Source organism: Trichosurus vulpecula, chromosome 1, assembly GCF_011100635.1.
Source record: "Trichosurus vulpecula isolate mTriVul1 chromosome 1, mTriVul1.pri, whole genome shotgun sequence".
NCBI lineage: Eukaryota > Metazoa > Chordata > Mammalia > Diprotodontia > Phalangeridae > Trichosurus > Trichosurus vulpecula.
The window spans coordinates 1,903,809-1,928,629 of record NC_050573.1 but is presented as its reverse complement, the minus strand read 5'-3'; the positions used below and the strand labels follow the sequence as shown (position 1 = coordinate 1,928,629).

The 24,821-nt window shown below is 45.6% G+C and overlaps 1 protein-coding gene across 1 annotated transcript; it reads right to left on the bottom strand.

The window, feature by feature from the left end:
• Nucleotides 1-3,667: 3,667 nt before the first annotated feature.
• LOC118840516 (zinc finger protein OZF-like) lies at nt 3,668-23,008 on the bottom strand. Its single transcript, XM_036747981.1, has 5 exons — nt 22,880-23,008; nt 20,444-20,536; nt 9,810-9,936; nt 8,983-9,078; nt 3,668-5,735 (listed from the first exon to the last, which is right to left on the bottom strand). Exons 2-5 carry the CDS (start codon nt 20,501-20,503, stop codon nt 4,342-4,344), a joined length of 1,677 nt encoding a protein of 558 aa, XP_036603876.1. The 5' UTR covers nt 20,504-20,536; nt 22,880-23,008; the 3' UTR covers nt 3,668-4,341.
• Between the last annotated feature and the right edge of the window lie 1,813 nt (nt 23,009-24,821).

Below are 24,821 nucleotides of genomic sequence, written 5' to 3'. Positions count from 1 at the left end.
CTGTGGCACCACCACCTAGCTGCCTTGGAGGAGATAGTAGGAGATAGTAGGAGAAAGCATCTGGAACATGTGAGATGAAATGAGGAAAAAAAGGCATCAATGAACAGCCTCAATTTTTTCAGTGAAATATGAGGCAAGGGTCTCAGCTGATGACGGGAGCGGGGAACCATGGGAGTGTTTTAAAGGAGTGTTCAGGGAGGTGTAAAAGGCTGATTCATGGCGATGAGGATGCACCTGAAGTTATGTAACATTAAGACAGGGTTTTCCATGTGGCTCAGCCCCTTAAAAGTTCAGAGCCATGTGAATCCCTGGTGGCCTGAAGCTACTTACACATGATAGGGTCTTGCCCCACTCCTGCTGTGCCAGTAGAGCTAGGGATTACTAAGAATCTCAGGCTTCAGATTATCTGTAAACATTAACTTATACTTTCTTCTTCTAAATGCAAGATCCTTATTCAATGACTGAAGAGCAGACATGCTACTGGAAAAATGGAATGTTCATATTTTCTCTATACATAAAAGTGGTGGAAGGAAGTTCTTGCTCGGTGGGGAGATGGCTCACAGGCTCTTCTTAGATGCACATAAAGCCATTGGTGGAGTTGCTTTTATCATGGACCCAGGCTATCAGAAATAGTGGCTCCTACAGGATCTTGGTCATCTCACACTGTAGTGTTCACAGTAAGTTTGTGAGAAGAAGCTACAAGAAGAATCATTGCAGATTATGTATCACTTCTTGGAAAGGATGAGGAAAGTTCTAAGAGCAACATAGGAAGGCTCTCCAAATGAAATCACCATGTACTTGGACACTCGGTGACATCACGAAAGGGGAAGAACAGGCAAACAGGCCATGATTCCGGAAGACAGGAGAGTTATATGGTAGCTATGAGAAGCTGGCTACACATTGCAATCAGGGAATTAAGAAAAACTGGAGTGCAGGGGGGTAGAAAGCGATAGATGGGCAGAAACAAGCTGGGCCAGTCATGCAGCGAATGCAAGAGAAAAACAATTAGGCAGCCTCTTGTGCTCTGCTCCATTGCTACCAGCCCATCCGCTGGTGCTTACCACGGGTAAGACATGCAAGTGCTGGGGATATAAAAAAGAAACAGAGTAGCTCCTGCCCTCAAGGAGGAGACAACAGGTACATGTATAAGTATGCACAGAACATATCAAGTCAATATGAGATAATTTGGGGGGATGAAGCAGGACAACTAGTAGCTGAGGTCCCAAGAGAAACAGGTGATATTTGAGCGGAGTCTTGATGGAAATCAGGAACTCCAAGAACCAGAGGTGAGGAGGGAGTACATTGCAGGCATGGAGACCGATGATGAAGCACCATATGTGGAATGGCAAGCAGGCCAGTATGGTTGAGACTACAGAGGTCGAGGGGATTCAAGTATAAGACTAAAAAAGAAAGAATGGGCTAGGTTGTGAAGAGACCTAAACGTCAAGTGGGAACGTCTACATTTGATCCTCAGGGCGAGAGAGCACCATTAGAGCTGGCTGAGGAGGGTGTGACAATGTCATGGTCAGCCCTGAGCTTCAGGATAATCACCCTGACAGCTGTGCAGAGATGGATCAGAGGCACATCAACCAAACAGCAGCTTACTACAATAGTCCAGGTGTTTCCACAATCCGGCTAGCAGCTTCTGTGGGGGTGTAAGATCCACCCACAGCCAGCACCTGGAAAGCTGCCAACAGCACAGGTTTTGATCTGCTTAACTAAGGAAAGCAAGGTGAAGGGGTTGACAAGTTTACTTTAATCCAGCATGCAGACAGCATTCACTTAGTTCAGAGGAAAAATCCAGCACCCTGAACTTCCGAACAAAATACAAACAAATTACAAACATCAACAGACAGACCCAATACAATTCGTAGTTACGAACATCTAGGTTCAGCCCAGGAGCTCAGAACAAGGGCTGGCCCAGAGTCAGGCGCCACCACTGCTGCAGCAGAGCTCCAAGGAAGAGGAGGCCAACCCCTGGTTTTATATCTTTTTCAGTGTCAGGGGATTCAAGTATAAGACCCACCCACGTGACCTAAAATCATCACAAATAGGCGACTTAAACCCACGTGGTCTAGAAGCCTCAGCTCTCCCAGACATGTAAACTAGGCCCTCCCTGGAGTTAGACCCACCTTGGGCCCCACCTTAGTTGCCAATCCACACCCACTAAGGTTTTACACCTAATAGAGGTTTGGGCCTGGGGCTTAGCAGTGAAATAGCAGATCAAAATACACTGCAAAGGGAACAAAAGCCAAACTACTCAAGGGCACTTGGTTGAACTAAGTACTAAGCAGCCCATTTTGCTTACCAACACACCAGGTGAGAAGCTGTGTGATCTAGGGTGGGCTCTCACTCACAGGGGTGAGATCAGAGGTCCAGCTGAGAATTCAAATGACTTAAACAAAGCCTGCATATTTAGCATTTGTTTGAAAGATGTGAATCAAGAGGAGTAAGATGGCAAGTCAAATATCTTTAAACCCTTTTGTGTCCCCTTAGAAGGCACTATCGAGTAGGTAAAGCCAACTGGCATTTGAAATCAGAGGCCTGGGTTTGGATCCTCACTTCTTTGGACTTTAGTTTCCTCATCCATAAAATGACAGGTTGGATGAGGCAGATTCTAAGGCCAAGTCTGTGCTTTTTCTTTTCAAATTAAACATTGTTAGAAACTTAATATCCAACATCAATGCAAATACCTAAACTTGCTAACTATTTTCACTTAACTGCATAAAGTATCATAGCATTTTAGCAGTCTCTCCTGAGAAGTGATCAGGATTCTTTTCCTCCTATGACCATATGCATCATTAATATAGCAAGCATTCATATAGCACTTTAAGGTTTACTGAGCACTCTACATGTATTATCTCATCTGATCCCCTCAATAACCCTGGGAGGTAGGTCCTGCTATTATTTCATTTTACAGTTGAAGAAACTGAGGCAAACTCGGTTAAGTGATTTGCCCCATCACATAACTAGGAACTGAGGCCAGATTTGAACTCAGGTCTTCCTGACTCTAGGCCCTGAGCTCTATCCACTGCATCACCTAGTGTGTTGGTAAGCAAAATGGGCTCTTAGCACTTAGTTCAACCAAGTGCCCTTGAAAAGTTTGGCTTTTGTTTCCTTTGAGTAATTCAGTGTATTTCATTGAGTCTTACTAGGTGCTAAGCCCCAAGCCCAAACCCCTATTAGGTGTAAAACCTACATGGGTGTGGATTAGTAACTAAGGTGGGGCCCAAGGTGGGGCTAACTAAGGGGAGGGCCTAGTTTACACATGAGTTTGAGTGACATGTTTGGGACATCAGAGGCTTTTAGACCACATGGGTTCAAGTCACCTCTTTGTGAAGATTCTAGGTCACATGGGTGAGTCGCATGTGTGACTCACCCCTGACGCTGAAAAAGATAAAACCAGGGGTTGGCTTTCTCTTCTTTGGAGCTCTTACAAACAGCAGTAGTGGCACGAGCTCCTGGGCTGAACCTAGACGTTGGTAACTATGAATCTGTATTTGGTCTGTCTATGTTTGTAATTTGTTTAGGGCTCTCACTCTTGGTGGCGTGTGGAGACTCCTGGGCAGCTGTAGCTAAGAAGCCCTCCAACTCGTAAACTCGGATGTTGGGACTTTGTTAAACTCTGGTAACTATGTATTGGGATTTGAAAGTTTCCCACAGTTGCTAGAATATTTTTTTTTCTCTACTGTGAATTTTCTGGTGGATCTGTTCTGAACTCAGATCAAGGTCCTCCCCCATTCACTACATTGACAAGTTTCCTCTCCACTATGAATTTTTCTGATACTCATTAAGATCTTTGTCCTCTCAATGGCCTTTTCATAATCATTATGTTAAGAATATCTCTCCTCTTTCTGAGGCTAAGAAAGTTGACCCTAGAAGGCCTTCCCACCTTCATAATATTTCTTTCCAACGTGAATCCCCTGGTGTGGATTAAATTTTAAACTCTGGTTGAAAACCCCTACATTCAATACATTTAAGAAGTTTTCCTCTGAATTTTGTTTTAAAAAATTCTTTTGGAAAGCCTTCCCATATCCAACACACTAACAAATCTGCTCAACACTCTGCTACTCATTTTGTTTTTAATTTCTCAGAAATTCTTAGCATAACTATTACATTGGTAATGTTTCTTTCCACTATAAATTTTGTTGCCCAGAAAACTGTGTGCTTTGGCTGGACTTGCCACCTTCGTAGGGTTTTTCTCCAGCGTAAATGCCCTAAGGTAAAGTAAGCTTTTATGTCCTCAGATGGAAAGTCATCCCACATGAATGACTGCTCTGCATATAAGAATTTTCTGACTGAGAGTTGTTAACTCTTAAGGAAAGACCTTCTAGATTAATTTCATTTAACAGATTTCTCTCTAACGTGACATTTCTGATGTCGAGTACGTTGTGTCTTCACGCTGAAGGCCTTCCCACATTCATTACATTCATAAGGCTTTTCTCCTGTATGGCTTCGCTGATGCTGAGTAAGATGTGAGCTCTGGCGAAAAGCCTTCCCACATTTTTTGCATTCATAAGGTTTTGCTCCAGTATGAACTCTCTGATGTCGAATAAGTGCTGAGCTCTCCAGGAAAGTCTTCCCACATTCTTTACATTCATAAGGCTTTTCTCCTGTATGAATTCTCTGGTGTCTAGTGAGTTGTGTCTTCAGACGAAAAGCTTTTTCACATCTGTTACACTCATAAGGTTTCTCTCCACTGTGAATTCTTTGATGTACAATAAGCTGTTTGCTCTCGTTGAAGGACTTCCCACATTCGCTGCATTCATAAGGTCTCTCTCCAGTGTGAATTCTCCGATGCAGAGTAAGTTGTGCGCTACGGCCAAAGGTCTTCTCACATCTGTCACATTTGTAAGGTTTCTCTTCAGCGTGAATCACGTGATGCTGAATAAGCTGTTTCCTCAAGCGGAAGGCCTTCCCACATTCACAACACTCAAAAGGTTTATCTCCAACATGAATTTTTTGATGGTGAATAAGATCTGGTCTTTGGTGGAAGACCTTTTCACATTTATTACATTCATAAGATTTATCTGTATGTTGAATTCTCTGACATATGGAGAATTTTGAGCTCTCACAGGCCTTTGTACACTCGTTCCATTCACAAGGTTTCTGTCCAGTATGAGTTTTCTGATGTTGTTTCTTTAGATTGAATTCCTTGCCACTGGATTCCATACATTCAGAAGGTTTTTCTCCTTTATGGAGTCTCTGAGGTTCAGTAAATTGTTTGCCCTCATGGAAGGTCTTCTCATCTTCATTGGATCCATAAGGTTTCTTTCTTTTATGAATTCTTTGATGTCGAACAAGTGCTGAGTTCTCAAGGAAAGTCTTCTCACAGTTCTTACATTTATAACACTTCTCTCCAATATGAATTTTATGGTGTCGAATGAGGTCTGAGCTCTGGTGGAAGCCCTTCCCACATTTAATACATTCATAAGGTTTCTCTCCAGTATGAATCCTCAGATGTCGGATAAGTTGTGAATTCTGGCGGAAGGTCTTCCCACATTTTTGGCATCCAAAAGGTTTTTCTCCAGTATGAATCCTCTGATGCACAATAAATTTGGAGTTCTCCAGGAAGGACTTCCCACATTCATTACATTCATAAAATTTTCTTCCAGGACGGATTTTCTGATGCTGGACAAGTTGCTTGTATTCAAGGAAGGTCATCCCACAGTCATTACAGCAATAACGTTTCTCCAAAGTACAAACTTTCTGGTACTGAATAACTTTTTTACTACCTGAAAGGAAGAACAAGGAAAGGGAATGATTAATACTGTCTCTTTTCCTCCATTTTTCAAGGACTGCTCACAGGCTTTAGAACTTTTCTCCTGTTCTTGGACAGGAGGGGAGGAGGACACAGTTTCAGTCTCATCTGACTTTGCATTAGGGTACTCGGTGTTATGTAAAGTTATAATGGCAAACAATTAATACCGTGAAATGAACACAGATTCAAGATTAAATTATTTCCAAGAAAAAACAGTATTTAAAGAATGAATATTTGATTTATGAACAAATCCTTACTGTAGTATAAATGAATGAATTAAGGAAATGAAAGAGAACATCTATAAAGAGGTAATGGCTTTAACAACTTGCAAATATATCCCTTCTATGGAGGAGAGGGGAAGGGGAGAGGATAGGAAAGAAGGAAGGAGGAAGACTAAACAGAAACAATAAAGAAAATGGCTATGGGGTTGGGTGGCAAGGAGAAATGGAGTCACCAGGTAAACAGACTAAAGAAGAAAGATGACAAGGGGAAAATATGGGACAACCAGTAAGCAATGATGAAGACAGAATGGAGTTAGACTGTTAAGTACTAACCAACTCACAAAGGTGGTAGGGTAGCCTCCTCAGCAGTGCCGTCTCTTGTTCCTTTCCCTTCTATCATCCAGCACAAGGCTGCTGGATTCATCTCCCTACAATCTCAGTGACACCATGACAGGACCCTGTTTAATTATTGTTTCTCCTGCATCCTCTCCTCCAAGATAAATGCAAACTCCCTGAGGCAGACACCTAAAAACTCCCATTATCTGGCTTCCCCTAAATGATCACTCCTCATTTTCCACTCCAAGAGGAAAGGCCTTAAAGAGGTCTAAGTCCAATCTCCAGCTGTCCCAGAATGCTTTGCATGAGTGCTCTGAGAGGGCGTCACCCAGCCTGGTCCTGGGCCCTGTGCCACCTCCCCTCATATCTCCTTTCTGGCTGCCAGGTCATGCTTTTTAATTACATTTTGCTTAAAGTTTGCTAAAGCCCCAAGTCTTTCTTTAAAGAAAGAAGGCCACTTAGCTCTGGGACCATCTTGTTTTATGGACTTGATGTCTGGCACGCAGGTGTAAGGCTTATCCTTGTTATTATATACACTTATCCACATTAAATCCCATCTCAATTTCCCAGCCCCATGGTCTAGCCTGTCAGATTCTTCTTGGATCCTGACTCTGTCATCCCACAGGTCTGCTCTTCCTTCTAAATCTGTGAACCATGCAAACCTATCTACTGTGGTGTATTCATTGCAATTGTGGAGAAGAGGGAAATTCTTATCCATTCAACAAATAGAAGAAATTCTAGGAGACAAAGAAGATTAATTAGATTATAGCAAGCTGAAGAGTTTCTGTATGACAAAAAGCAAGGTATCCAGGATAAAATGGAAAGAAATAGATAGAAAGAAAATAGTATTGCCTTAAATATTTCTGCTAAAACTCTGACTTTCAGACTTCATAGTAATTTAATCAAATTTTAAGAGATCAAATTTCAAGAACCTTTTTGGTCAAAACAGGCATTACAAATTATCAATAACAATCTGAAACATCAGTCAAACTCTAATAATCAAAGAAGTTAGAATTAAAACAATTCTCAGTTCCCACAACATGCTGATGAGATGAATAAAGACACTTAAAAGTGATAAAATCGTTGGCAGAGCTGTAGAGGAATTGGCATAGTTAGTTATGCTGATGGCAGCACTGTGAATGGCCATCTTTTCGAAAGGAAATATGATAATACATGGCTGGTGCTTCAAAACTGACCATGCCACAGTTCTACTCCAAGGAGCACATCCGAAAAGTGCTATCGTAAGGAAACCAGGACCTCTCTCTCTCTCAAGAAGTACTCATAGCACTGATCCAACCATTCTGGAGAGCAATTCGGAACTATGCCTAAAGGGCTATAAAAATGTACATATCCCATGACCCAGCAATACCACTTCTAGGGCTGTATCCCCAAGAGATCATATAAGTGGGAAATGGACCAGTATGTACAAAAATATTTATAACAGCTGTTTTTGTGGTGGTAAAGAATTGCAAATGAAGGAGATGCCCATCAATTGGGGAATGGCTAAACAAGCTGTAATACATGAATGTAATGGAATATTATTGTACTATAAGAAATGAGGAGCAGATGGACTTCATTATAACCTGGAAAGACTCATATGAACTGATGCTGAGTGAGGGGTGCAGAACCAGGAGAACATTGCACACAACAACAGACACATTGCTTCTGCGATGAATAACTTTCATAGACTTGGCTCTTCCCAACAATGCAAGGTTCTAAGACAGCTCTAAAAGACTCACGATGGTGAAGGCTATTCACATCCAGAGAAAGAATTATGGAGTCTGAATGCAGATTGAAGCAAACCACTTGCTCTCTCTTTTTTTTTTTAATTTGATTTGAATTAATTTTTGGTTTTGTTTCATCTTTCTCATGGTTCATTTCATTGGTTATAATTCTCCTTTACAACTTGATTATTGGAAAAATAAGTTTCATGTGAAGGTATATGTAGAACCTATATCAGATCACATGCCATCTTGGGGGGAGAGGAGAGGGAGAAAATTTGGGACTCAAAAACCTGTGGAACTGAGTATTGTAAACTAAAAAAAAATTAATTAATTTTAAAAAAGTATTCACAGCAAGTTCACATAAATGTGAGGACACCAAATCTGAGTCCCTCAATGGGACTAGAACTGAACGAGTCTGGACAGATGGAGCCAGGGCTCTGCCTTCGCGAGTGCAACATGAGCCCAGCAATGTTGGGGAATGCAGCGAAGCAACGTGGCTTGAAGAAAGGAAGACAAGGATGACAATAGTTTTTAAAAATGACCGTGACATCTGTCTTCAAAAAACACTGAAAATATCAGAAGGAGATGCAGAAGCCAAAAGGGCATTTACAATTGTTTTAAGGTAAGACACATTAAAAAAGAGACAATGAATTGACGCAAGTGGAACATGAGGATGGCTCCTATTGATAAGGTAACACTGAGGAAGAGAAGAAGAGAAAACCCCACGTCCTTGACTGAGGAATTGATTGTCTATAACGGACACAGGCGGTGACAGCCGCCATCAGCGGCACATGCTAAATCAAAGATGAGGCTCTAGGAAGGCAGCCTGAGACCTTGCCCATAGGCCTGGGGGCACCGGGAGGAGACCTCTCTATCTTACACTTTGCCAATGCCTCCACCAAATGCCTAATAGAGAGCTGCCTTGTCTCCATGAACTCACCTGGAGGGGTGCGTTTTGGGTGGCCTCCCTCTGGCATCCAAGCCACTTCCCCTCGCTCCAACTGGTCAATCACATCTGGATTGCAGACTGCAAATCCTGTTCATTGAAAATGGAAAAATGCTGGAAATAGAAAGCCATATCAGAATTCCATCCTCAAAGGAAGATACAGTGCTTCCTCCTCTAGGCAGAAAGGTGGGGCTGTTGCTTACATTGCCAAATGTGGTTGCTACATTTCTGGCTTTGTTTAAATCTGTTTAAATCAGTCACCCGTGTGAGTTCAATGGTGCCGGGGTCCAAGGGACTATATTCCAGGAAAAAGATGAGAGCATTTTTCAAAAAGCACCCATAAAAATGTAAGAAAAGAAGTCAATCATAGTCCCACCTCTCTGTGGAGGAAAAGGAGGCCTGCCAGGAAGCCCAGAAGATGCTCTGGACATCCAAAACACACTCTACCTTGTCCTGCCAGGAAACATGAAGGAATGGCTTACAGAGTTGGGCTTAGACATAAAATCGTCCCTTGCTAACACAAGGAGAACCTTTTATGTATGAGATTAGCCCTGGGATGTAAAGGAAGTTGGAGCACCAGTGAGTGAGGAAGGTACATTCTCAGACTAGTCAAGTTCCCCGTTTCCAGTGGTACTGAGAAAAACTTGTTCCCTTCAGAGGCAGTTCAAATGCCCTCTCTTTTTGTCTCACAAAAAGATAAAGCCTCTCTGGTTTCTGCATGTCAAACAATAAATGTTCATAGCTCCAGATTCCTGCCCCCAAAGACTCACTAAGAGAGGAGGCACGGAGTCAGGTTCTGACTGGGTGGCAGCCAACCTTACCCAGGTAGATCACGTTCCGATAGTTCTCCAGCATCACATCCTTGTATAACTCTTTCTGAGATGGATTTAAGCTTCGCCACTCCTCCCGAGTGAATTCCACAGCCACATCCTGGAATGTGACTGATTCCTGAAATACCAAAAATATCTGTATTTACCAGGCATCTTCCCACCTGCAGCCCTGGGAAGAGAGGGGGAGTTGGCAGGGAGTAGGGTGTAGAGCTCACAGGAAATAAATGAAAAAGCATTTATTAAGCATTTACAATGTGCCGAGTACTGTACTAATACACACTGGGGATACAAAGAGAAAAAAAGCAAGACAGTCTCTGCCATCAAGAAGCTTCCATTCTAAAAGGGGGAATCACACAGATGGGGGAGCAGTGATCTGGGAGGGGGAATTACATGCACTGGGGAGCAGTGATCCGGGAGGGGGAATCACACAGACAGGGGAGCAGTGATCTAGGAGGGGTAGTCTGGCCTGGGAAGAAACAGGGTCTATGAGTGGAGAGAGCCACCAGCAGGCTGACCGACCAGCCCTTTCCAGTAGCAAAGAGGGCAGGATTCAGCGGCAGGGAGGCTGGTCAGGAGATGACCAGGGAAAAGTGAAGCACAGCTGAGGGCAGCTAGGAAAGGTGGCCATGTGTGTTGGGGAGCAGGAGCTCCCTGATGAGGGCAGGCAGCTGGAGGTCAAGTGGGAGGGCAGATGGCCACAATTCAAAGGTATTCTAAGTCAAATACTTCTTGAGAACATCCTGCGTGGCCAAGGCTGTCCTAGACTCTGAATCACGCAGCAACGTGAGGCCATTAACAGCACAGATGGACAAGCTCTGGTTTGGCCATCCTGCATCGGCAGTTTCCTCAATGGAGGGAATTTCAGGTGGCACCTCCCACCCGTGTGGGCCGAGAGAATCGTCTGGGGCTCTAAGGGATGATTTACCCCTGCTCACACAGTCATGAGACCCCCTGACTCGTAAGCCAGACCTCAGTCACTAAAGATAATAAAGCTCCATGAGGTAGGTGCTGCAAGTATTCATTATTCCTGTTCTGCAGAGGGGAACAGTCTGAATTCGCAGCATCAGATGCACATGAGATACAGCTTCATGCTAAGGACTGTGTAACAAAAGCGATGTCACTGTGAACCAATGAATGAATATCAAAGCATTTAGGTGCTGCTCCGCTATCAGAGGTCTTTTCTTACACCAATAAAAACTGTTAAGTGGTAACTATTGAAATACTTAAAGTAACAGTAATATTCACCTAGAGAAAGGACGATGCCACCTAATGTATTTATTCAGTAAGATTTATCAATTTATTACCAAGGGATGCTTTTGTAGAGCCAGAAAAAAGTAACCAATTTATCTGGAAGCAGTGAAGATTAAGGGAAGGAAAAGGCGCCTGGCTGTAACCACATCTCGAACCACACTCCAAAGTGACAATCACCAAAACAGAGAGGCTGGTCAGCAGATGGGGGGGCCACACAGGGCCCTCTACGTTCTCAAGTGCGGCCCTTTGACCAGATCTGAACGTCACAGAACAAGTCCCTTCATAAAAGGATCTGTTCTATAAAACTCGGACTCAGTCAAAGTGATGAGGTGCTTGTGCTTGGACCCTAAATCCTAACAGCCTCTGCTTGGGGCACCTGTGCCTGAAACCCAATTCCAAAGCACATCCAGTTCTCATAAACACATCTTGTTCCCAGGCTGTCTCTCTCTAGCCAAAGGGAGACCTGCCCCAACTTATCTCTGCTTTTTCCTTTGTAAGCAGCTGTGCGCAACTACAGATTGAATTCTGGATGCTGATAATTGACTGCACACTGAGTCATAACCATACGTGGTGTCACCCGTCCATAAAGGGTCACATCCAGGACAAGGGAGAGGATGAAGAAGGACCCAGAAAGAGGAAGAACTGGGCACCACAGGGGCATGGGGAGCATGGAGAAGACAGCCGAGGATTCTGAGGGCGGAAAACAGAAAAGTCTGTTGACAAACCGGACCAAAGGAGATAGGTCACTGGGAGAGCATCCCGGGAGGAAGTTTCTCACTTCCAAGCTAGATGAGGAACTGACCCAGATCTAGAAGTAGGAGAGTATGAGACCCCCTCCCCAGATCTCGAAGTAGGAGACCCCCTCCCCAGATCTAGAAGTAGGAGGCCCCCTCCCCAGATCTAGAAGTACAAGACCAACAGGCAAATGGTCAAGGGCATGGAGAGGCAGAATCCCAGCTACCAACAACCACATGAAAACTGGTCCCAATCACTGCTCGTTAAAGCGACCCAGAGTTTGAGACCCGGCCTTGGTCAGGAGCCGAGATGGGCGGCAGGGGGATGGGCTGCGAACTGGTCCAGCCGCGCCCCAGAGGACCCAAGGAGGGGGCGGGGAAGGAGCGCAGAGGAAGCGCCCTCAGAGCCCAACAAACCCTCCCGCATTAGATCCTCACGATGACTCTAGGGGGCGCTGTTCCCATTTTACAGCCAAGGAAACTGACCGCCCCGGTCACAGTCAGCAGTGTCTGACCCATCCCCCAGCCTTAACTGGCAGATGCCTCCTGGGGCTCCGCCCTCCTCCGGGCCACACCCTCTCCGGCTGGGATTCCCCCAGGCTCAGTCCCACTTTCCTGTTCTCCTGTCTCCAGATCCAGCCCGAACCTCTGTGAGGCAGCGCCCCCCACAGGCCGGGCCTGGAGTCAGGAAGCCCTGAGCTCAAATGCAGCCTCAGACCCTCCCAGCAAGGCCTCTGGGAGGGCGCCGGACCCTGTGTGCCTCAGTTTCCTCAGGTGCAAAATGAGAAGGGCAGAGGCTGCTTCACAGGGTCATAGAGACCCCGCCCACATGGCGCTTCCTCCCCTCCTCTGAGGGCAAGCGGCCCAAACCCAAGGTGTCCAAAGCTCAGCTCCTCATCTGTCCCGCGAGGCCCCCAGCGCGCCGACTGTCCAGGGCACCCCCAGCCCCTCAGCCTTCTAGCCTCCCATCTCCCCAGCCTTCAATCTCCCAATCCCCCAGCCCATTGCCTCCCAATGCCCCCAGGGTTTCATCCCCCACTCTGCCATCCCCCCAGTCCCCCCAACCCGAGCCTCCCAGCCCCCATCCTCCCCAGTGCACAACCTTGGAGTCATCCTGGATTGCTCACTATCTCACCCCGCCCCCCAAGGTGTAGCCAAGGTGCTGCCAAGGCCTGTGGTCTTCCCCTCGCAGGCCCCTCCTCTCTTGTGACGCTGCCCCTGCATCAGTGCAGACCTTCACCCCCTGATACCTGGTCTATGACAGCAGCCGGGGTCCGCCTGCCTCAGTCTCTCCCCCCACAGTCCATCCCCCTCCTCCGTTCACTGCGCAAAGAGATCTCCCAGAGCGCAGGTCTGACGACATCACCCCCTAGACTCGGAGCGCTGCCCCCAGACCCCGGCCCCCTCCTTTCCTCCCAGTCCTCTCTGACCCAGCCTCTGACCCTCTCAGTGTCCCCAGTACTCAGCATACAGAAAGCACTTAATGAATGCCTTCCTGTTCCAACGTCAGTCCAGGGCCCCTCCCCTCAGTTATCCCCATCCACAATGGATCTGTCCTAGGCCCACAGGAGCCCCCAAGGCAAGACCCTGGCCCGTTTTGGCCGCTTTTGAGGATCATTTTAATACCATTTTATATCATTTTTGTAATCTCAATAAGACTCAGAGTCTGAACTGATTAACCAGAAGAAAAGCCTGATCCTAACAGTCTCTTTGATCTCTGAGTAAACTCAGAATACTTCTATCTTAGGTCAACAAGCCCAGATGGACCTCTCTTTCCTCTGTCCATGGCCATTAAGGATGAGACCTTTAGCCCCAAGGAATTATCTTGAATTATGTGACTTTTTCTTATCTTAATATTTTATGGGCATATACTATGTTATGGAATGTTAATGGTAAATTAAACACAGGGATCCTGGTTGTAGTTTTAATTGACACTTTGTCAACTCTCCTGACTTACTGCATTTACAATCTATTCCATTAAGGAAAATCCTCTTCTTCTATCATGGTTAAACATACATGGGGGGGGGGGTCATAAAAGTGATGTAATACAGGCATGCTGAGTCGGGACTAGAAAAAAATGTGTATAAGTTTTCTCATTTCTTTGTTCAGGCACTCAGAACTTACGTTCTGGCCAGCTCTGCTGGTTTAAGGGAATAAACAACATGGACTTCTCTATCTCCTAGCTTGTTTGCCTCCTTTAACCAAACTTACAGGTTGACAGTTACGGTGCCGTGAACTTCGGATGGAAATAATGGAAACAGGACAAAGAACTGCAGCCCAACTTTGCCAACACTTCAGACACCTCAGGATTCATTTTTCCTGGAATTTTGGCCTTAACAAGGTCGGGGGGTAAGCTGTCCCTATTCCCAGCTTCCAAAAAGGATTCCCACAAATGTTTGAAGCCCGAAATTCCCTTTAAGCTAGCTCTGGGGGTGGGGACCGATTCGCGTTAAATTGCACTGGATTAATTCGGTCCCCTCTGTAGATCGATCTTTGAAAACAAGTTGGGAATGTTTTTCACCTTGGGTTTGCTAAGATGGCTGAGCCAGAACAAAAAGCAAAAGCCTTCTCCCTTAAGGCTCGAAAAGCTGCTAATTCCCTCCACCTCGCTCTCCCTCTTTTCTAACAGCTCCAGCTCTAGCTGTTCCTCTACTCTCTCTCCCCTATTCCTCGACTCCTTCCTGCCTCATGTTCCCTTAAAGGCTCTGATTTGGGGAGGATAAACGTACCTTGTCCCCACTCCTCGCTTCTCCCTTACCTGCCCTAGTCTAAGGAGGATAACTTTGTACCACTGCTGCCGTTGCCTCCTTTCTTCCCGCCCTCCCTTCCCCCCCTTCCCAAGGGCTTTGTTTTTGAGAAGGACAGCTACACTCTGGATATAGGTTATGGAGAGTTAGAAACATCAGGGACACCAAGGCTTCCCCAAAGACCATAAGGCTGCTAATAGCCAATTCATGAAAGCCTCTAATTCCCTCTCTTTGTTGTTAAATTCTGAGCTCAGTCTGTATTTGTTCTGTTAAATTGTCAATTTGTCTGTTGGTGTGTGTCACTGTGTGTGAGCTGTGAAATGAGTCTACTACCTTGTAAAATCTGAAACGCAGGCATTAAAAATTTTGGAAACTGATTAACTGGAATTATCAGAAGAGTCCTGAGACTATAGATCACTCCGGGAGCTCACTCTTGCTAAAAACACCCATTTCTAATCTGGATCACTTATCATTCCCCACTCCGTCCCTGGAGTTAAGGGGGTATCTCAGTGTGGGAAATTTAAACAGCCACAAGGATTCCTGTTAACTCCCCTTCTCCCAGATCAGATTACAAGAAGAGAATGCAGGAGAACTGTAGGGAAAACTTAAATCATCCTTCCCCACCTGGCAAAAGGAGGAGAAGGACAGAAATTCACAGACTGACAGTATTCTGACAGTCCTGTGCCCCTGGATACCTTTGTAGCTCATCCTTTTTGGCAAAGCTTGGAAATGTCACTCAGGTCCTATGCATTCTGCCCACTCTACCTAGCAGCTGCAAAACCGCTTTCGGCTCAGTAACTTCTGCAGTTGTGGGGGAAGGGCGAGGTAGATGGATTTGGACTTTCTGCCTCCCAGAATTGTCACCACTGGGATACTAGCTTCTGCTCTAGGTAACTTCACACTTCTTGTTCCAATTGCAAAACTGTATTTTAATCTGTTTGACCTGTTTACTGATTTGTAAAGGGAAAATAATAATGATGGTTGTTACGGGATCAAAATGATAATGATTGTAAAATGCATAACATAAAGTCTGGTATATGTTAGATACAACATTATTATTATCTCTCTCTGACTTAATGTAATTGTTAACTTATGAAGTGGTTTTTAAATACCAAAAGTAATAAGCTGAATAATTTCTACATGTGGTAATCTGGAAATACAATTGATATCTGAAATTTATTGTTAATGTATTTCTAAAATTGCATTGTATCCCTAAAATCCTCACAGACTGTGAAATTTGAGAAGACCGCTGTGTGGTAAGAAATGATATAGCCATTTTAATCTGATTTTGATATATGTGAATTGGGTTTTTAAAGGGATGTGATAGAATACATCTGGTGATTTAAAGTTATAGTTTCAAATGATGAAGTGAAAGATTCTCTTTGCAAGGAGATTTAGGAATATGTTCACCTAACTGATAAATGGGTTGTTTCAAATTTTTAAATGCATAATTATGTTTACGGCATCGTTACATTTCTAAATTGTGGAATTTGGCATACAGATGTATCAGCAATATTAAAGAAAAAAATGTGATTTTATAGATAATAATCTTGTCCTTTACAGTGCTGAGAGTATTGGGCCTTAGAAATTAAAATGTTGGCACTACTGATTATGAATCCAGATTTGATTTGCTCATCCAACTAAGTCATGATCACCTGATTTGATAATTAATTAGTTCTGTTTCAAGTTTTAAATACACGATAATTGCTTGTGGTGTACTTATATTTCTAAATTTGTTATATTATGCAACTTGGTTACCATTGCATTATCTATGCTGTTAGAAAAATAATTCCTCTTATAGTCTAGATGTTGTTAGATTAAGAATTGTAACCATCTAGCCATGAATTCTTATCAATCCTGTGTAAAGTTTTCAGTGTAGAGGAATTCCTATGGAGAAAGTTTTTTAAAGTCCTGGTAAACTCTGTTATTGTGACAAGGCTAATTTAATTGGGTATGTAATTTATAGAAACTAAGTGTTCTCCCCATTACAACACCTTTTTGACTAAGGAACTTTGAAATATCTAGGAATTCTGTATAATATTTGAGAATGAGGACATTTCCCACCAACTTAGTTAATGAATTTCAGTGTTTAAGGGTTAATTTGCTTTGAGGAGAAAGAAAGAGATGTCTATCATTTTAAAACTTTCCAAATAATTTTCTTCAGAAAAAGTCTAGTAACCCTTTTTACATCAGGATAAATTTTAAAACTGTCTTAAAAGGGGAAACACTTTTAGAAGAAATGTTAAAAAATCTTTTTGTGATCTTTAGAAGACCTACTAAATTTTCATTTCAGTCATTAAAATTAGTGTTTGAAGTTATCATACGTAAAAGATTTAATTCCTGAAGTGCCTCATTCTTTCAGAATGAGTATAATTAGGGAAGATTAAACAAACTTGTGAAGCAAGGAAAAATTCATCAACCTGTGGGATTAGTCATTAACCTCTTTGTTTTGTTTAAGCTGCAATGGGATACCAGTACAGTCAGATATGTCAGTAAAAAGCACTAATTTATGAGCTATTTTGTCTTATGGTTGAAACATAAAGGAAGGCTGAATAATGGGTTTGAGAGATCTGGAAAGGTAAATAAATGTTTGATTGGAAATATGAAAGGCAGATAAGAAGGTTTGGGGACAAATGGGAGTTAGCTAAGCCTCTCCTGTCCTGAGAGAATACTAGTTTCAGATGGTTTAAGTAGGTTGAGAGGGTGTGAGAAAGAATTTTAGAAGACAGAAAAGTTATGTACCTTGATTTGATAATTATCAGCTCAATGAAATTTGGGACAGTCCTATCTGAAGGATATTTATTTGCTATTTAAGATTTTATGGGACCACAATTTAATATTGTTTTAATCTCTGATTACAGGGATAGGTCACATGAAGCCAGTAGTAGAATGGCAGGCATTACAGGCTGAGAATTTTAAAGGTAGATGTTTGTGCCTGGGAAAAAGTTTTGAAGACGACCTTGTACACAACCTAGGTAGGATCTTCCTGACTCTATTTCCCAATTCTGCCACTTCCTTTCTGAAAAGGAAAAAATCCCCACCTATTACTCCTAAGCCCTGCTTTCAGCACCTGGTGACTATATGATTGGCTATCAGATATGACTCATGCCTGGAATCAAACAGAGCTAAGGAAGTTCTTTCCTTCTGTTAAGCTATATGACATTGTCCCTCGTTCCTTTCATAGCAAATTTATATTATCAGGAAGTTTTGTAAGCACAATGCTAAATCTATTAGGTAATAGATGAATATTGCAATATCTCTGAGTTTGAATAGGATGCAGGAATGAATAGCTTACAATTTTAACCTATGTTCATGGCCAAACAAAAATTAAAATAATACAGAGATAACATCCTCCAAAAGGAGGAAATGATTAGACAAAGTAATAAGACAAAGAGGTAATGTGATAGATGTCTAATTAAAAAAAAGGGGATAACAAATTTAGAGAAAAGCCATAGGATCAGATTGATTCCCCTAAGAATTATGTACAGATGCGTATGATTGGCTCCAAAATCTATCAAGGAAATTCAAGCCATAAGTGTATTTTGGTAATAAGATCTCAAATTTGGATTTTTGCACAAAATTGTGTAAGACAGTGGTAATAAGTGAAATTATATTTTCTTTATAAAGTACCTGTCTGATAATTTAAAAGGAAGATCAGTTCAATTTATGGTTGGACCTTCATATTTTACAGGATTCTTATACCAGGTACAAGATTTAGGTAAGGACAGAAACAGCAAATAAAATATAAACTGAAATACTTTGAAGTTTCAAAAATGGAGAACCAAATTTAAGTGACTGTACTAAGTTATATTAAGTAAGAATTATCTGGGAATTTCTAGATCTGAACCAGAGAAGCAGAACTCCCTTTTACTATCTAGGGACCAGATAACTAGGATCAGGCATCTGGAATTCCAAAAAAAAAAAAAGTGCTGCTTAAAAGGACATTGGGAATAGGTAACTGGGATACGAGGAATTTAATGTTAGTCAACATTGTTAACAAAGATTGCATTACTTTGTATGGTTCATGTTGAAGTTTCTTAGTTATCTAAATGTGTAAATGCAAAACACATCACATGCAAATTTCTCCCTCTCAATATCAGACTACTGTGGTTTGGTCTGTACGTGACTTAATGTAATTGCGCAATTTTGTGAACTGTGAGAAAAACTTTATTCTATTTGTTTAAACTCAGCTCTGTGTGGCTGGGATACCATACCATTTATTGCACTGTTTGAACTTAGCCCTGCGTGGCTGGGACCTATGTTGTGCTGTTTTTCTCTCAATTATGAAATCATACGTGTTCTGGGAGCTCCTATCAGGTCTGACTATTCCTATAGCTGCCAACTCATGAATATGGACTCCTCGATCCTTCTGTCACATCTGAGGACTGCCCCTGCTCCCGAGTGGACATCTGAGCCCATAGGAGACCTTGCCCTCCAGTTTCAAAGAGGCTGAAGGGGACAGCATCAGACACAGGCAGCTTTTTCCCAAGTCTGGACCAGAACCTGTACAAAGTACAGCTCCCTGTCTGAGTCCTTTGCATTCCCAAGAATGGTTACCTGTATCTTTGGTGTCTTTCGCTTATTTTACTTAGGTGCTCTGTTTTCCCATTATGCCCCCTACCCTGATCCCCCTTGCAACTCGCTCCTTCTGCCTGTTTACAATTAGTTTACAATCACAGCCCATCTCTGGGGATGTCCAACCACAGGAAGAAGGAAAAAACCTGAATCCATCCAGATAAGGATTTTTAGGACTTCACCCCTCAAGAAGATAGAGGTTTTTCCATACCTTTTTCCTTGGTCTACAAGTGAAGACTACTGCTTACCTTTGACCAAAAGGAGGAAATGAGGATCAATTTAATACCATTTTATATCATTTTTGTAATCTCAATAAGACTCAGAGTCTGAACTGATTAACCAGAAGAAAAGCCTGATCCTAACAGTCTCTTTGATCTCTGAGTAAACTCAGAATACTTCTATCTTGGGTCAACAAGCCCAGATGGACCTCTCTTTCCTCTGTCCGTGGCCATTAAGGATGAGACCTTTAGCCCCAAGGAATTATCTTGAATTATGTGACTTTTTCTTATCTTAATATTTTATGGGCATATACTATGTTATGGAATGTTAATGGTAAATTAAACACAGGGATCCTGGTTGTAGTTTTAACTGACACTTTGTCAACTCTCCTGACTTACTGCATTTACAATCTATTCCATTAAGGAAAATCCTCTTCTTGTATCATGGTTAAACATACATGGGGGGGTCATAAAAGCGATGTAATACAGGCATGCTGAGTCGGGACTAGAAAAAAATGTGTATAAGTTTTCTCATTTCTTTGTTCAGGCACTCAGAACTTATGTTTTGGCTCCTTGTACATACAATAAGCTAGCTCTGCTAGCTTAAGGGAATAAACGATATGGATTTTTCTATCACCTAGCTTGCTTGCCTCCTTTAACCAAACTTTCAGGCTGACATTTTGCACCCACCAGGCCGAGCCCAGTCCCAAGGCACAGAAGGAGGTGGTAGAGGCCAGGGTGCCAGACCCCAAGTCCACCAGCTGCTCTCAGATCCTGTCAGTCTAGGCCCAGGCCTGGCACAGGCCGAGGGCAAGTGAAAGCCAGGCAGAGAAGGAAGAGAGCCGGCCATGGCATGCTAGAACCCCAAATGTTGTGCTCTAGAACAGAGAACCCCTGCCTGCCTCCTCTGGGGAGTCCTTGTCACACAGCTGATGCCACACCAGGGCAGTCTCCCTCTGTGCCCACCAGGGGCTCACGGTCTATGGGGAGACAAACTGGGAGAGTATGCCCAGGTGAGTCCTGCAGCTCCATCTGCACACAGGTGCCCAGACGTGGGAGGGCTCTGGTGGCAGCTGTAGGAAGAAGGCGCTCTCACTCACCGGGGGGACGCCAGCTTCCTGCGGCTTGGAGGCCATGCTCTTCTCTGATGCTCCCAGCATCGGGCAAGGGCTGCAGGATCCTCAGGAGGGGCGCTGGGGAGGAAACGGAAACGTGAGAAGCGCCAGCGGCTGCAGTCCACAAGCCCTGCAGGGCATCCCCAACCCCACAATGTTCCTGGAACCCCCTGGGTGGGAGACGCCAGGCAGGGGGAAAGCAGGGCAGGAAGAACAAGGTCCTCCCGGCAGGCTTCCAAAAGGAGGCTGCACCTGAGACAAACTTCCAAGGGGACCCAGGCAGAGCCCTGTGGCCCCGAGCCCATGGGGGGCTCCTTCAGCCTGCTCCTCATCTCTGACCCCATGTGATCACATCTGTCAGGGGCTCAGAAGCCCAGAGCGCTACGGAAATGCTGGCTGGGCTTGGGCCTCAGCGGGGACAGAGCCTCAGGCTGGTGGACTCTGCCCATTGTTCTGAGGTTGGAAAGGACAGCCCTGGGGGCCTGTGGACAGTCAGAAAGTACCCTAACTATTCCTCGCTGAGCCTGAACAAACTCATTCCTGTCTGCACGGCCACCCCACGGTCCTGACACCCTGGGCACCCTCCACCCCACCCCAGGGCCTACTTTAAAGCCCTCCCTGCTGTGCTCAGGGACAAGCCCCAGGCTTCAATCTTCCTTTCCCACTCTCCACATCTTTGGGGCTCCCTGACTGCCCCGGCTGTCACTGGCTGCACTTTCACTCCATCCCCTCAACCAACGGGCTGGTCAGAGTGGAGCAGTTGGGGTGTCTCTGGCCGTGACTTTTTCCACGTTCTCCCTCCCAGGAGGGTCACTCAATTCACTGATTCTCTACCAACAATCAGAATTCTGGCAGCTAATGTTGACAGACCCCCAGGACCCTCCCCTCCTTCCTCACCCAGTTCGTTGCCCGCTCACAGTCCATCTTCTGCATCCCCTTAGGGGATGTCGACACACAGGGGTCATCCTCTCAAACGCCTTGCCCCCTGTCACCCCGCCCTCCTCCCACCCTAGGATGTCCACCACGAATGGCCCACCTGCGGGCTCCAGTCTGAAGTTCCCTTCACTGACCCAATCTGCTGTCATCCCCCCTCCGCCGGATGTCTCCCAGTCTGGGCTGTCCTTCCCCAGTCACCCATCTTCTCTCTGGTCACTGCTGGCCCTCACCACCGCATGCCTGGACCTGCGATCAGCTGGTCTCCCTGCTCTGGGGGCGATTCTTAGCTGGCCACTGCTGGCCCTCGCTGGCCGGACGTGCTGTCTGGCTGGTCAGCCCTCTCCTCGCTCTGGCGGGGTTCCTAGCTGGCCACGAGATTCCGTGAGGTGCAGGTCGCACCCCGGTGGGTCCACGAGCTCCAGCATCGCTCTGTGCCTCTCCGGGCTGCTCCCACCACGTGCCGGGACCCAGGGCCTCTGATGTCCCCCTGGCTTTCTTCACCAGGTGCTCTCGTGCCCACCATCTTCTCTGTCCCCTCTGCCAGCCCAGCACCGCCCCTGGGATGCTCCCCAGTTCACACGCGGTGCGGTCCTGCAGCAGGGGCTGCCCATGGTTTCCCCGGCCCAGGGCGGTGCCCGCCGCCATCCTCTGGGCCATGCAGAACCAGCTTAATGCCCCGTGTCTTCACTACAGGAGGTGGTGCGCAGGGCATCCCGGAAGTGGCTGTGGCTCCCGTTACCAGCGTCCCTAAAAAAGGGCCGAGCCCCTGCCCTGTGGGGGGACGTCAAGTGCCCCACACGGCCCCGGACCCTCAGGACCGCAGCTGGGCGCCCAAGGCTGCCGGGCACGCCGCTTCTCTACCCGTTGGGCCCCGGCCTGGAGCCCCCACCGAAGGAGACACCTCGGACATGGGCTGCAGCTTGGAGAAGTGCTTTGCCACCAGACGCTCGGCCGCCCCTTCCGCTCCTGCTTTGGCTGGCGTCCCCAGAAATGGCCTAGCATTCATTTTCACCTTTCCCCTCTGTGTATAATGTTACTGGGTCAAAGTGGCCTGACTCCTTCCCACTACGACACGGCATCTCTAGCCTCCAGGTCTTTGCCCAGGCTGTGCAACATGCTCTCCTTCCCCCACTCCAGCCCTTGGAGGCTTCCCAGCGAAGGACTCCCATTCACCCAGGGCTTAGAAAGAAAACTCCCTGAGGGCAGGGGCAGGTCCCCAACAGACCAAACACCGACCTGATGCTCGCCTCATACCAAAAGGAAGAAGGCAGGTGCAGCTGATTGGCTGGAGGCTCGCGCCACTCCCCCAAGTCCGGCCGACCAATGGGCGCGGAGGAGCACTGCGCACGCGCCAGCCTCTCCAACAAGTGCCAAACCCCACCCCCCCCCCTGGCGCCTAGGCCAGGCCCAAAGCCCCGCAGGCCTGCCGCCAGCCTGGCCCGCTCCTTTCGCCCAGCCCGACGCCCACAGCCGGTTCCCACTCACTCTGACCCGGGGTGCGCCGCACCCCTCTGCCCGCGGGGTAGCTGGAGGGGAGACAGAGGATGCTGTGAAAGCGGCCAGACCGAGGAAAGGCCACAGGACCGGACGTGACGCAGAACTCCCTATGCTACCGCGCGGGCGAAGCTTCCGCTGGCAGCCAAGGCCTTCTGGGAAACGTAGTCTAGCCGGCCCCAAAGCCATTCTCAGGCTCCGCCTCTTCCTCGGCAGCGCCAGGCCTAGTGCGCATGCTCAGGCTCCTTTTCTCTTGGGCTCTGCCTGGCTCTTCCTAGACCTTTGGTTTCCTAGCCAGGGGAGCCATCTCCTGCCCCAGCGTCCTAGCCTTGAATAAGCGAGGGTGCAGGACGTGCATGGAAAGTGAGAGCCCCTGGCCTTAGTGGCTGGCTCCTCTTCACAGGCTCCAGACTCACCCTTGACTTTAACCTTGACCTTGACCTTACAGTTGGTGCCCATTGGGCTGCAGAAGGAGGCCAGTCCTTTGGGCCTGGACCCTGGAGAAGGCAGCAGCAGGAGGCTTGGCCTAGAGGGACCCCACCTACTTCTAGCCCTTTGCCCTTTCCAGAATGATCCACTAATGATTACTAATGAGACAAAATGGAAGTGACAATTATGGGAGAGGATATAGGAATTAATGCCCAATTGGTGGAGCTGCTCCCTACTTCAGCTATGCTGGAAACTTAATTTGGAACCGTATCCACAAAGTCGTCAAACTGTTTGTGCCTTTTGACTCAAAAACATCATTATTAACTTTATAACTCAAAGAAATCAAAGAGAATAGGACCCACGTGTACAAACATTTGTAGCAGTTCTTTTTGTTGTGGCAAAGAGCTAGAAACCAAAGGGATGCCAGTCCACTGGGGAATGGCTGAACAAACAATGTTATATAGATATCATGGAATAGTAATATGCTTTAAGGAATGACAAAAGGATGATGTCCACGAAACCTGGGAACACTTGGATGAACTGATGTAAAGTTAAGCGAGCAGATCCAGGAGAATAATTTATACAGCAACATTGTAAAGAAAACCATTTTGAAGGACTTAAGAGGGGGTGGAGCCGGGTGTCACAATTAAGAGATCATTTTTGCCTAGCTTTTCCTATATGCCCTTCTAAACAACTTTAAAAAGGGCATCAAACCAAATTCTGAGTGGAATAAACAATAGAAAGTCACAGTGAGTAATCTTTCCAGCCTAGAGAAGCTTGGAGAGATCTAAGGAGTCAGGGGTAGGAGCTTCCCTGGATTGTGGCCATGTGGAAATAGCACCGGCCAGCCATAGAGCTTAGAGGATGGTGGCAGCATCAGCAACAGCAATGGGAGTGCTCAGTACCCAGGGATAGTACAAGGATTGAACAGCTGGTCAGAAACAGATTCCAGGGGCCCCTTTTCCTAGTACAAGGCACTAGATCAGGCACTGTTTGGCAACTCTATTGCCTATTAACCAGTTCTAGTTGTGGTTTCAGGGCAGAGAGGTGCAGTCACCAGGGAGTAGGAGCCCTACATAGGTAAGGACCAAAGTACACACCAAGATGGCAGTGACCAGAACTCTCCCAGGATCACACCATCTTTGAAGCACCAAAAACCTACGGGTCCCTCAGGAAGCAGAAAGACAAAGATCAAAAGACCAGGCCAGATATTCCCACTCCCTCTGATGAGCAAGGCCCAACATTAACATGAATTCCAAAGTCAAAAAACAGGCTGGCAAAATGAGCAAACAACAACAACAAAAGAACTTACCCATTAAAACTACTATAATAACAAGGAAGCTTAAGATACAAACTCATAATTAGATAACTTGAAAACGTCTACAAGTAAAAGCTCAAAGAAAAACGCACATTGGACACAAGCCAAACAAGAATTCCTAGAAGAGCTAAAACTCTTTTAAAAAGATTTTTAACATCAAATAAGAGTAGTAGAGGAAAAACTGGG